General features: G+C 30.0%; 1 protein-coding gene across 1 annotated transcript; it reads left to right on the plus strand.

Moving 5' to 3' along the window:
- Positions 1-4,641: 4,641 nt before the first annotated feature.
- On the plus strand, positions 4,642-6,184 carry LOC131843681 (uncharacterized). Its single transcript, XM_059192368.1, has 2 exons — positions 4,642-4,894; positions 5,410-6,184. The coding sequence occupies exons 1-2, from the start codon at positions 4,711-4,713 to the stop codon at positions 5,970-5,972; spliced, it is 747 nt and encodes a 248-aa protein (XP_059048351.1). The 5' UTR covers positions 4,642-4,710; the 3' UTR covers positions 5,973-6,184.
- Positions 6,185-15,446: the final 9,262 nt, after the last annotated feature.

Here is a 15,446-nt window from a genome sequence, read left to right on the forward strand (position 1 = left end):
ATTTTATGGTTATTAATTTCACTCTAATTATTTTTACAGCAGCAGAGAAAGATTTAAAGGTAAATGCATTATATTTTAGTTCATGGCCTTGTGCAGATACTTTCTCGATTATTTACATTCTGTATTTAAATATCCAATATTGAGTTAAATAAATAGGGTACTAGTCCCGATCTGCAGCAGTATGATTTTAAAAATAAATTCTTCTGACTTAATTTTTGCTCTACATTGTGTGTTGTTAACTTTATTTTAACGTGTATTGCCATGTTTGTACCTATTACTATTAATTTTATCTATACTTAACTCCCTATCTAGCGTACAGTAAAACTTTCATAATTACATTTTATCTGTCTAGTCTATGAATATTACGGGCCTAATGTATACAACATTCATTCTATATAAACTAGATATATAATTGACTATATAAAATCTAGTTTTAGAGTGACATAAATATACTTGTGTCGTATTGATTTTCAATGCTTTGAGAACCTGGATGCAGTAATACTAATATTATTATAGATACATTTATCATCATGTACTTTAATACTTTTATACTTTGTCACAATAAGAGTGGGCTCACATTATCAAATTCCGACTTTATGGTTCGTGTCGACGATGTCGTTCGATTGAGGCAATTTTTACTACGCCTCTCTCTCTAAAAAATGCAGTTGTAAGAAAGTTATACTTCAATGTATGATTCTACGTTTAATAAAACGTTATTTTACCTAAATTTTTCATAAATACATTTTTCCTCTCAAAAATATCACTGTAACAAAGTAGAAACATATTCACAGATCAGTCCACGTATTTATTTTTTAATGACTAAGAAATCTAAAGCATAGAGCGCTATATGGTCACTCTAGATTAGGCTTTACTGTCATCAGTCAGCATTTATTTTGCCAATTATATTCTTCATAAATACATAGTCACTATATATGCGTGTCTTTATTGTTTAATGTTAGTTAATAATATTAAGTATTAATTATTATAATGTATTCAAACCAATTAATACAGGGAATATATGTATTATTATAGGAAGTATATAAAGTTCAAACTTCTTTAAACTGGGACATTCCATGCACCACCCGTAGCTAGGTTACGTGACGTTGTTGCTAACAATTTCAATTTGAAACATATTACAATCCACGGATTTACTAGACAACGTCACAATCGCAATTAATAGTTGTAACTGCAACTCGTAAACTGTTGATATAGAATCATAAACATTTCCATCAATTTTTATTCGTCACAAGTTATAATTGTTACTAAGTCGCTGAAATATTTTCCATTATTTCAGTTTAATCTATGTAATATATATTTAATTTACCATTAAATAAAATTGGATCAAAGGGCGTAGTTAGACTTTGGAAGCCAGTAGAATGGAGCCGTCGTAGACTTTGTAAAAATACATCTGCCTCTTTCCGATTCATTTTTATTTTGAATCATTTTCAGTATCCAAGCATCTTACTATAGAAGCGGTTTGAGTTGAGATTTGGTGGTGAAATTATATGGTATGCTTAGTAATGCTTAGTCCTCCAAAATCATAAAATAGCTATAAATGACAGTCTTATGGCACATACAATCTCTACCAGAAAACCATTGAATATATAAACATTAGTCAACCTTTATAATTATTAGTTAACGAAATTATTTATTGATTGTGAATTCAATAAGATATAGCTTGATCTCTGTACTACATGACGTTAACTACAACGTAGAGATCTTTGTTAATTGGATGATTGTTACCACTTGGAACCATTGGATCCCTCAAATACTGCCTCTTAAACCCAAACTGTCCTACTCAACCCGCAATTAATTTTATAGTCCCACTGGTCCCACAACGTGAGTCAACAAATTAATATAGGGGTAAATAGTTAAATAACCTATCCATGTAATACCTACCTACATAACATTTCTGAACATGAAAATACTATCCTTGTTTCGTTGAGAATATTTTTATTTTTAGAATAGGTATATTTAATACTATATTTTGACATTTTACCGAGGTACACTTTGTACATCAACCTTTCACCTTATTTTGCAAGATATGTTTTCATTGAAAGGTGTTAATAACATCGCATACAGCTATGACGCACTCGTCATCCTACTGCGGCTGCGCACCGTGCAATATTGTGAATCTGTGCGCATTACATTTACGCGGGAAAATAAATAAGACTTACAAGACTTCTCCAGCAGACATACTGATTTGTAGGATTCTTAATTGTTTTATACTGTGATATGTATTATTTTATATATCAATTCTGTCTGTTTGCAATTAATTTTTAATTCTATATACTACTTAAGTTCTATATATACGGGTTATTCTATAAATACTGTCCCAAAGGGTGATAAGGCAGTAAAATTAACATGACATTGTAGTGCTCTGGAGAGGTACAATAATTGTTATGTGATGACGTGATATCCGTAGTATTGTATTGTATATGAGCGACGGTTACCGCTTACCATCAGGTGTAACGCAAGTTTCTTTACTAGACCAATGGATAACGACTTAATTTTTTTTTAATTAAAATTATACCAGTGCAAATGCTAAAGAAGTTTGAACTTACCATTTTAGTAACTAGTATAAATGTTTATATAACTTAATTGTTATTATAATATTTGAACCAAATGTAAATAATGCAGACTAAATCATGTATCCGATATAAATCTAAATATAACTAAGTAAGTTACTGTAATTCGATGTTATACTTTAATATCATACAAGGCATAGATACTTGCCTTATATATAGAATTCTTTTTACTGTATCATTATTTTTATTATATATTAATACACATAGTTGTATATTTCATTAGTCAGAGTCGATACAACGATTAATTTTTTTACCAAATAAAGTGGTTAAATTAACTTGTCATTTTAAAACCGTTCTTTACCGAAGTCTCAAATTGATGTCTTATATATGTCTCAATTTTTAGAAACAGTACAATATACTCCAATTATAACTTAGAAATAAATTTTTCATAAAAGAACATTTATCTGTGCATATTAACACAACGTGGCTCATAGACATATTTGTTTTTAGTAGAGCCTGAAGTTCACCAATATTACCTACTACATAGTATCAAAATTAATAAAATAAACTGTTTTAATAAATTACTTTATCTATAAATTGTTTGAAAGCTACATTATTAGCACTTGAGCAACGCTGTAGAATAAAACTAATTATTTAAAAGAACAACACACAAGTTTATTTTCTTATATTATATTCAAACTTCTTCTGAGTCTGCATTCCGAATAAGTAGTAGAATAAAAAAAAATATGAATAATCATAAGTTACAAGCACTTTTGATTATTCATATTTTTTTATGATCAGTTTATTTGAATAAATATTATTTCTATTTCTATTCATTAACATTACAATTTGAGTATTTTTTTTATATGACAGGTGATGGAGACGATTTCAGACTTCGGCGGCGAACGCACTAAATCACTGAACAGTATTTTTATAGAATAGATGTGTAATTATAGATTATATTGGTGCCAAAGTAGTCCAGAGTCAAACTCTAGTCATATTTTGTAATTCATGTCTAGACAGATGCCAATTTTAGTGCTAAGTTAAATTAATGTACCAGTTATCATTAAATAAAAATAGCTTAGAATTGATATGAACTTAGCACCAAAATTATCACCCATCAATTTAATTATTACGATGTTTAATTACAATTATCTGTATTATTATAAGTATACCTAAGCGTATATGTATTAAAAACTGGGATTTTAGATTAAACGAATTGAATAACAATGGTTTTGTTTATTTTTCATTATGAATTCAGTGCTTAAATTATTAATTAACGTAATAAATACAAAGAAATCAGGAAATTTAGTTAAAATAGAGTTGTAAGAGTGTAGCCTAGCTTTGAATTATCTCTGCTCGTCCTAAGGAACATCTATTAAAAATTAGACAATGTTTTGGGACAACTTCTTACCAATATTATCTCTTTTAAATAACACAAACTTAACTGAAATAGTAGTCATTTATCGTTACCATTTCAGCCTGTATCTATCCACGGTTTGATACAGTCTTTCCCAAAGCTTTCCACCATCTTCCGCCTTCCGCATCCAACCACTCCCGAACACCTCTATGATGTGGTCGGTTTTGATGACATAATAATAACTCTGTAAAATTTACACAGTGTCATCTAGGCCCAATTAGCATGGCTTTGTTATGAGTACCTACTAGGCAATTTATAAATACGTATAATAAATACGTCAAGCCTTTTAAAGAGAATATGCATAGAGATTGAGTTAAATTAATTAATATAGGTAATATTATAACATTATTTATATTATGCATCACTGGCAAGTAAATAATATGAATAAAAAAGTAATAAATTTAGTCATTTTATGCATTCGATATAGTCAATAGGGTACGTCAAGAATATTATGTCCGTTACATTAAGATACCTTTAAACCCCACACAAACCCACTTCTTGTTAAGAAGTAAACGGATCGAGAGAGCTCAAAATAAAATGGTAGGTTTATAAGCGCGTCGTAGAACACGAAACGCTAAAATGTCGGCGACCTCGGCCGTTTGGTTTTCTCTCTCTAACATGAGCGAGATGAAAGAGACAGCGCAACACGATACGATCCGGTACGGCAGTGACGTGTCAAACAAAGGAGTGTGAACAGTGAGAGTTTGTTTCGTGCAATATTTGGTTGGGTTTCAAGTGTATTTATCGTATAATTCAATTAATATGAAGGAATTTAAATACGATGTCGTAGAATTGATACGTGGAGTTCAAGAACGACCGTGTCTATGGGATAAAACATTGGAGAACTATAAAGACCGCGTCGAGAGAAGGGCCGCTTGGGAACAGATATTCCGAACTTTGGATGAGAGATACGACGATATGTCCGCGGAACAAAAACGTACAATGGGTATGTGTACCTGATTTAAAAATATACTCTATGTGAGCGCAATGTTTTGTTGAATTCAAAGTACAAGTTCATGACCACTACAGATGTTTTGAATCTCTGTAAAGTTGTAAATATTATGTTGTAATCTATTTTGTATATAAAATTTATATAGAAAATTAACTTCTTATTACTTCGAAGGTGGCGAAATTCCGCAAAGTATTTACTAGAGGAATGAAATGTGTTGTATTTAGACTGCATGTTTTACTGGATTTATAAGATAAAACAAATAACAGTTTTATTTTATTAAAAAAATATTCGATTGTTTCATAATATTTCATATACCTCAATTAAATGTTAGTATATCTTATAGGTTGACTAGTAAAATAGTACTAATATTGATTTGTATTTTATAGAAAACTTTAATTTAATTGGTAGTCATTGCGGAAATGTTAGAATACAAAAAATATATAACTTTATAAAACTAACCGCATTTCTGACCTGTAATTGTAATAACACCGACATCTTTTATCTTTCAGGGGAACTAATTTTAAATAAATGGACCAACATTCGTGATACTTTCGTGAAGTCCCTTAAAACTAAAATGGGCAAACCAAAACGAAAATACCTTCTATATCATCATCTCAAGTTTCTAACCAAAGTCGTTGTAACCGATGGAGAATGTCTTGAACCAATGGATGACAGTTCTAATCCTGCTAATCTTTACATGAAGCAAGAAGAACCAGAGAGCGAGTCCGTTCTAAGTAGAATTAGTACTAGTAAGAATGATGATAGCGATGAAGACTACGTATCAGCTGAAACACTTAGTAATACTCACAATACAAGGAAACGATCAAAAAGAACAGATTATAAAGAGGAAGATGTATTTGCTAATACAAGAGACTATGAACCTAATAGTTCGTTGAATTTTGTTGAAGTCGAAGAAACTAACGATCCAAGAGTGATGAATGAAGATGAAGCTTTCTTTGCATCGCTTCTACCAACAGTCGTCAAATATAATGAGGATGAAAGATTAGAATTCAGAATACAAGTTTTAGCCGTGATGAAAAAGATTAAGGAAAATAGGAAATGGTCGGACTAAGATTTTTATTAGATTAATATATAATATTGACGGAATATTTCTTCTGAGACCCAAACAGATGTCGTTTATTACATATTGGTGTATATTTTTATAGCATAGTCTAAGTTTGATAATCTTTTCATATCGAACCTAATATTTAGTATCACATTAATTACAAAAAAAAGTTGTCAACAACAATAATGTAGTGACCTTAGCAAGTATTGAGTAAGTGCCTACTGTACTTTATACTTACTAATATTGAAATTATGTGTCATTTTTATGCGTCGCAACTTTTTTTGTATATTTTCGATGCGTTTTTGAAATTTACTTGTTTCAAGACCCGGTAAAATTATTGTACGATTTATTGTACATTATTAAGTTTATTGTGCTACATGGCTTATTAATAACGCGTACAATCGACGTGGAGTCGGGACGTAGACTAAATTTACACTTAACTTAAAAATATGTTATCAAATAAAAAAATAATCGTCAAAATGAAACTACTCCTTAAAAAGTTATGAGAGGTAATCTATATTATCGACGTCCGATTAGATGCAGTGTATATATGTAAATTTGTGCAGTATAAGAATGTAAGTCAATCATAATAATTATACCGTCGGGTTGGAAACGTACGATTATAATTTAATGATCTCAACTACGTGATAATAATAATAATAATCTCAGGACAATTCACACAGCGCCATCTAGTCTCAAGTTAAGCTATCTAAATCTAAAGTGTTATGGGTACTACAAATACATAGATATTTTTTTTTCGTAAATACATACATATTATACATAGAAAACACCCAGACCGATACAAACAATCATACTCATGAATACAAATGTTTGTGCCGTGCGAGGAATCGAACCCGCGACCATCGGACGTAAAGCGGTGTGCCTGACCGCTAGACCATCGAGGTCAAGATAAGTAAAGTCGTGATAAGTATTTTAAAATGTTCATTCGAAGTAATGATGGAAATTAAAAGGTACATGTTAAATACATAATTTTATTTGATTGTCAATTTTATTTATTTACTCATTCGAAACAATATAAATTGTGTAGTACAACATAATTATCTTAACTGTGATAATAGTAACATAAATGGTAAATTTTGTCTAAAACATAATAGTAAGATTAAATAAGAAATACCAGTATTAAATACCTTTAGACTCGCTTTGTATTGTTATTATTTATTTTGGTTTATGCTGTGTACCCGCGTTTTGGTTTATACTATGACTTCGACCGGAAAATTAAATTTCGTCATGTTGACGAATTAAAATTATTTAATTCGTCAATTTGTAACGAAATAAATTACTAAATTCACACTCTAAAATTAGTCCTTATAACATTAGCTATCTACGAGTGAAAGTCCCGTCAAAATCGGTCTAGCCTTTTCAGAGATTAGCTGGACCAAAAGAGACAGACAGACAAAAATTGTAAAAAATGTTATTTATATTCATATGCATGTAGTAGAAAATGGTTATTTCAAACATTCCAATTTTATTTATATGTATTGATAAAGACAACATATTATTGATGATACAAGACGATAGCTATATCTTATAACATAATACATAAACCTAAATTATAGATATAAATAAGAGTATATTCTTCCTAATATACGTAAGATGTCTGATCATGAAAATGTTGAATACATTTGACAGAAAAATAACTAAATATATGTAGTGAATCACATAATACTATATTATATTAATTTCAACTGTGTTATTCAGTCATATTTTACTGTTCTTATGATTTCTATTCATATAGTTTTCTCATTTCAATACATAAATCATACTTTATCTAAAACATTGCATAGTACATAAATATCGCTGAAAGATAGCCGTACATTATTTAGTTACCCAAAGCAACCAATAAAATCTCAAGCACTAAATCACGACCATTAAGAGAGAATTCGAAATTTAATTTTCGTCATTTATAACTTTTAAAAGTTTTTTTTATTTACTAAATCACTTTCGGTTAAAGGAAAAATTTCACGCAGCTTTCCAGCCGTTGTTCTTTAGAAGTGGTTTATCGCGAGTAAATTACGTTTTGGCTATTAATTTACGCCCAAAGATGAAATATTAGCGCGTCACAATTTTGTCGTTAAATCTTCGTCGGATTTTCAAGACCACGAAATATTTTGGTGTCCTTAGAGATTTTTGAGCCTTGTTGTCGAGGGTCTTGGGTCCGTTTGGAAAGTTATTTGGAATCAACTTTTTTTTAGAATAAAATTCCCACAGTTCATATAACATACCAGTAGTGGTGGCATAGACTTTATTTTAGTTGCGTTGATCTATTAAACAAGAAATCAGGTATGATAATACTATCTCTTAAAACTACTTGTTCGGTGAAATGGAAAATATTTTCACATAATTGTACCTAATTTTTTATAAAAACATCTACCATTATATCGATATACACAATATATACACCTACATCACAGCTTACTAAGCAATTAACCACTAAGTTTATACAGCTTCTACAGATAATTTGTGAATTCATTATCGAGCGTCCCATTAGTTGATAATGGACGAACGGAGCGCCTTTTTATTTTCTCATTGCAATTTTTCTTAAATGGGATTAAAATTTGTTATACTCAATAAAACTATTTGAGCAATTTAGTAAGTAAACTGAAAAGCGAAAAATAATAAACAATATCTTTCTGTCTCTTGATAGATGTAAAGCCCATCCATTAACTTATTTTTTACTTGACAGACAAACTTAAAGAAAAGTAACAATTGCTAACAATACTTGCACTTGAAATTATTAGTAAGATTGTGATTAATAAAGATAATATAATTATAATAAAGAAGGTCCAATTATACCTCCAACTAGTATGAATTATATTCTTAAACAAATAGTGACCGATACTTAAGACCTCGTGTATATGCAATCTGTAAACGATAATTAAATGATAAAAATAAATAAAGAACTCTTACAACGTTAAACGTTATTTTACTAATAAGTTAATTAGCAATATTAAACATCGTTTTCAAAATTAATAAGAAAAAATACTAATTTACACTTTTGAGAGATTTTCTAAAATTTCTATAGCCGACATGTCGACTCAGATTTAATAATTTAATATGTAAAACTTTCATACTTATAGAGCCAACCGTTTTTATATAAAAACTTACCACACACAAGCAATCACACAGTTTCCGCTTCGTAACGATTATATAATTTTACTATATGTATAGATATCCAAGAATTTTCCTCTTTTTCGAAGTTGGTTCAATATAAATCTACACAAACTTTTGGGATCATGATTCATATGTGGGAGGCCAGTTTATCACATCAACGACTCTTGTCATGAACCTAACCTCTTCAAGTGCCACACATTGTAATATATCATCTAGCATTTTGCTACTCGCCGATTGGATAGCAGCTTCTTCGAGAAATGTCACAATGGTTTTATTTGTATACGTACTTACTATATAAGTACCTATATATCAATATTTTATATCGTCGGCATACGTTGTATTACAATATTATGACAGATCTTGATTGTTTTCAATGATAATTGTCTTATTTGTCGCTAGCTGTGCTTACTGTTTCACGCGCAAGAAATTTACAGCCAACGTGTTATTCAGATGCAATAAGCTATATTAATGTTGAGATTTATCAAATTCCGTTCAGTAATTTTTACGTGAAACAGTAATACATCTATCCATATTCAAGAGTTTCACGTTTATAATATTAGTAATATTGGTATAAATCAGAGATGTCGCATTTGTTTCATCAAACTTGACGTTCATAAGCGGCTAAAACGTCCTACATGAATAAATGATTTTTAAATTTTAATTTGAAATTTGAATCTTTCTACTAAATCTAAATGTGATGATCTGAGCGACTAGCTGATACATTCGGCTTGAAAAATTTGTGAAACAATGATGATAATATTTACTTCCTTAAATTTCTTACCCAATGATTCTAATACATATATAAAATCCCTACATAATTTATAGAGCATTATCTAGTCCCAAGCATAACTTGTATTATTAGTAATAGACATTTGATATTTTTTTGTAAATACATAATATACTTATATGGTCTGGACATTTTCTATATATATTATATAAACAAACATATTCATAAATACAAACGTTTGTATCGTGCGAGGAACCGAACCCGCGACCATCGGAAATAAAGCGGTGAGCTAAACCGCTAAACCAGAGGTCGTCAATATAAAAAATATAGGTAACTATTTACGCTACCGCTACATTAGCTGAAGTATTACAAATTAGTTAAAATAGGTAATAACTATTACAAATTGTTACAGATACTTTTATATCAAACTAGCTGTCCCGGCAAACGTTGTTTTACCATATAAATTAATAATGCTCTAAAAAAATAATAAACGCAATATAAAAATTTAGGATTATATGTATTTTTAATGTACACTTAATAAAAATATATAAATAAAAAATTTTGACAAAAAAAATAAATAAATAATGTCAGGGATGGACAACCCTTATCACTTAGGGATATGAAAAATAGATAGTAGCCGATTTTCAGACCTACTGAATATGCATATAAAATTTCATAAAAATCGGTCAAGCCGCTTCAAAGGAGTATGGTAACCAACATTGTGACACGAGAATTTTATATATAAGATTATGTTGATTATAGCATGTAATATTTAGCTAATTATTTCGGTATGTGGCAATTAAAAATTGTTGTTTGTGATTGATTCTATACTTATTCTCTGGTTCATAAAAATGTATATAGAAATAGACTGTAAGATGGATAAAATTAAAATTTATTCTAAAAGAAATATTTTATTGTGAGAGCACGAATATTTTCAGTAACAGATATATTTCAGTACTTATATCAAAGTGTATGAATATGGAATGAAATGAAATACTGTCGCACACATAAGTGAGAACTTCATCTTATTTGTTAAGTGTTGACGAGTTGTCTTGTATATAATATTTCATTTGTTGAATATTTTAAGTAATTGAAACATTTTCAGGCAAAGCCCTCTTTATTATGCTGATTTACCAAAACATACTGCGATGCATGATCATCAGACATGTCTAGAACATTGAGTGATAAACTATCATTTGTATAAATAATAGTTAAATAAACAAGCGTTATAACACATGACACTGATAAGGTAAGACTGATAAGAGTATTAGGAATAACATGAATTGACTTGTGAACGACACACTAGTTACCTGATGTAAACGGTTCTAAGTAATTTATGGACACAGATACTTACTTAGATAATTAAAGAATCAAATGTCCTCGCCGTTGCTTCTCAATACAATTATGAAAATATCACGTATGCTAGGAAAAATATAGACAATTTTAAGAGTTAGTAATTACATTATTAAAAGTTAACCATAACAAACTGATTTTACCTAAATGTCGTTTGACTAAAGTTAGTAATTCATTTTATGGTAATTGTGTTAGGTATTACAATAAACTACCAGAGTCTGTTCTAAATCTACCTGAAAAAGAGTTGTATTACATTGAAGAGTTCGCTAACGATAATAATTACTTTCTAGAAAATCTTAAAATTCATTGCGCTAACAATATTTTCTGACTGCACTAAGAATGAGTACGTAGCAGTTTCTATCTTGATTATCGTATGCCTCTTACATGTTATTGTGTAACTATTTATATAAAAAAAATCTATTCAAAAGAGCAACACACAAGTCTCTTGCTTATCTTCTCTCAGTGCTCAGTACTTGTATTGAGTTTATTTGAATAAAGATTATTTCTATTTCATCGATTGCAAATTAAACAAACACTTGCAATTTATTATAGGTAGTAAAATCGTGTCCAAACCGTCTCATCCCATCTTACATTTTACAACTATTATTTAGTATATAAGATAAATATTCTTATGTACATTTTGTCAGTCTATTATCATCTGTAATATACGTCGTCTCAACCGACATCGTATTTATTACTATCCCACAATATACCCCTTTTGGGCCTCATCATGCAGTTCACTGATAAATATTGGCCTCACGATTGTGGATACAACAATTTCTTTGCTTTTAATAGTAAAAAACAATGGAATATTAAAGCTGCATATTTTAGGTCTTTGTCATTAGAAAATTTGGTGTTGCTTAAGCTTTGCTTAAAGACCCACATTGATTTTAATAATTATAAAGTAATTATGATATTACGACCGTTATCCTACATAGGATAGTCAAATCTTCGACGTCATGGATGCACCCACAACGCCTCAAACAAAATCACAACACTTGATATGCCCACAATTTTCTGGTTATATTTGAATTTACTGTGGCTGGAGGCTATCCATCACCATCACCATCGTCTTTCAGGTTATTTTCTAATTTTTTATTGGTGTTTTCTTCACCGGAGATTCAGTCAACAATATAAAGTTTGTGATATTGTTGATAAGATTTTAACTTTTGGATGTAAGTCAAATTGTCAATCACCACGCCACGACGCTCTCAGCCATATTAATCAAAGTTTAAGAAAAGAAAAAACGGACGAAATTTGATGAAAATGTAAATGAAATGAAAATATGAACTAAATATATGTATATATTTTATATTTTGGCAATACAAACAAAGCCATATATGTAGTCTGGACCGATACAGACAATAATACTTATTAATACATATGTTTATTCCGTCCGAGAACTTGAACCCACGACCATCTTAATTAAAGCGATGTGCTAATCGCTAGACCACCAGATATTACGTTTCTAATCACAAAATTGCTCCGTTTATAAATATGTCAATTGATGAGGCAATAGTGCGAAAAAACTTCAATTTGAATTCGATACGGCGAACGCGCATAGCTAAAATTTATCGGCGAGATAGCTTAGCTTACGACCCAATAAGGGCACCCCTAAATCTGGAATTTGAACCCTCCATTGTCGGTAAATGGAAAGTTATTTTCATAGTTCATTGTATCGTGACCCGTTAAGGAAACCGGGTCAAAGGCACGCAATAATTTGCAGACTGTTTTGTATCGACCCCGTTATTTGCAATTTATCTTAGTGCAGATTATTACTTTAATTTCTCTCATTATCTTTAAATTCTTAAAATCATATTAGATATGTAAATAAATATAAAGATATTTATGTGTATACAGATGAAATTTGTAACCTATGTTATTCTGATAGCTGTATTGCTGTAAAGTTTCTTCAAAATCCGATCAAAAGGTTTTGCGCGAAAAAGTAACAAATATCCATCCATACTCACAAATTTTCGTGTTTATAGTATTAGCACAGATAACATAATTTTAATATGATGTAATTATTTTATATTAATAAAAAAATATTAATTCCCGACAAAATTATTTGTTCAAACGAGTACCAGATTAATACAATCTTAAGAGATTTCCTTAAAAATTAATCGAAATCTGTTGAAAATTTGTGTCATAAATCTATATATATATAAATCAAAGGTGACTGACATAGTGATCTATCAACGCACAGCCCAAATCACTGGATGGATCGGACTGAAATTTGGCATGCAGGTAGATGTTATAACGTAGGCATCCGCTAAGAAAGGATTTTGATTAATTCTACCCCAAGGGGATAAAATAGGACATGAAAGTGTGTATGAAAGTTTGTCAATTTTAAACCGATCTGGCTGAGACTTTGCATGCATAAAGCAGTAGCTTTATGCATTCATAGTAATGACGTAGGCATTCCCTAAGAAAGGATTTTGATAAATTCGGATGGAAATTATCTAAATCCTTTCTTAGGGAATTTAAATTCCACCCCTAAGGGTATAAATTAACGCGAGCGAAGCCGCGGGCAAAAGCTAGTATTACATAAGAGCAATATTGATCATTTACTCCCATTTCTTAAACTTTGTATTTTTTATTTATATTAGATGTAAGAACCATAAAAATATATATAATATGCTTGGATACTATTTATAAATTGCTTATTAGACTGTGCAAGCTGTTTAGAGGCTTCACTTTTTATGTGACGAATGATCATTCTGAACTTTTTTATTACTCTGTACGCATTTACGGAACAAAAGAAGAATTCATACATTAGGATCTTTGAGCACTGATATACAGAATATAGGCTTAGTGTTTATATTTTCATATATTAACAAAGTCTCAATAAGATGTAAATTTTATACAAAAAATACTCAAGTAAAATATGAATATAGATACAAAGGTACCAAATGTCTCGTCTTTGTTCTGAATTATTCAATATTCGGGAATTTTAGGACTCATTGTGCTTTTTATTGGGGATGTTGTAGGTACGACTTATTTTACGCGAAGGTTTAGTATATTATATTTATACTTCCTTTCAAGTATGCTCCTCGTTAATATTGTTTTAAATTTTTAATAAAATCAACAACACGGCGCGCTCCTGACCAAACCACAACTATGTAATATTATATTACCTGTGCCACAAACATCTTACGGGTTATAGTCGAATGGTGCACAGACCTGCGCAAACGCTGGTGAGGCACCAGTGGAGGATAATAAAATGAGGATAAAATCAGATCAGTTAGCCAATCATGTTATATTCAGGTCAATCTGATACGGTACATCGCTAGCAATGGGGTTATTAGTACATATTATATAATATGCATATCATATGCATAAAGAGTGCGAGATTTTTAATGAGTGCGCTCTGTTACTATCTTATGAGGATATAGATTATAGGTTGTGTGTATTACCTGCGAAACCTACAAATTACGATATTTGTGAAGGCTGTGATCATAAAGCTACCCACAGGTTTTTTCTTTCAGTACGTGCTTTAATAAAATGTAGCCTATGTATCACAGATGTGCATAAAATAAATTTCGATGCCACTCTGTTCATGCTTTGCTAACTCAGCTTGCCGTATATATGGTTTATTTTAAACCATACGTTTTTAAAGATTGTTTATTATACTGTTAATAATTATAGAGAATTTAGGTTTAAATATTTTATTTTAATAAATTGCTTAATTGAAATATAAGTTTCAATAAATATTTGGTTTAATACCTTCGTTGCCAAACAGTTGACAAACAAGATAACGGCCCAATCTGATGGTAAACGATACCCGTCGTCATGAACAAGTTTTTTTTATTTATATATAAATAAATAGTCAGGACTAAAAAACCTAATAAAACAAAAGCCGTTAAATAAAGTAAATAAAAATACTGAAATATCAATGATATGCAGAAAATTTCAGATGTCTTAGTAGGATATTGGTTTTTAATTATTTTACTAAGTCGATGTGGCTGTGTGTATGTATATACACGTTGCCAATTTAATTTAATATGCTATTTGTAATGTATACTAATGTCAACAATATTTGCTAAATAACTGGATACTATTATTATATGCCTCATTCCCAAAGCTTTTTCTGATTTTTTACGCTTTGTGGGTAAGTCACACTTACTTATTAATATTATAGTTATTTCTTTAGTACTTGATACGATTCCCAATTTTGGCTCGAAATAGTCCTATTAAAGCCTAATCTATGCTAAAATATAGGACGTAAAATAACTGCATTTATAATAAACAATAAGTTAAAAGGTTAA

This window comes from Achroia grisella, unplaced genomic scaffold (assembly GCF_030625045.1).
Source record: "Achroia grisella isolate CSIRO2021 unplaced genomic scaffold, CSIRO_AGI_Agris_v1 utg327, whole genome shotgun sequence".
Lineage (NCBI taxonomy): Eukaryota > Metazoa > Arthropoda > Insecta > Lepidoptera > Pyralidae > Achroia > Achroia grisella.

What these genes read in the sequence shown, in the direction of transcription:
- LOC131843681 (XM_059192368.1), top strand. Translation starts at nt 4,711, where the DNA reads ATGAAGGAATTTAAATACGATGTCGTAGAATTGATACGTGGAGTTCAA. An exon ending in GGAACAAAAACGTACAATGG is followed by an intron (nt 4,895 to 5,409) that starts GTATGTGTACCT and finishes TTTATCTTTCAG; the next exon opens with GGGAACTAATTTTAAATAAA.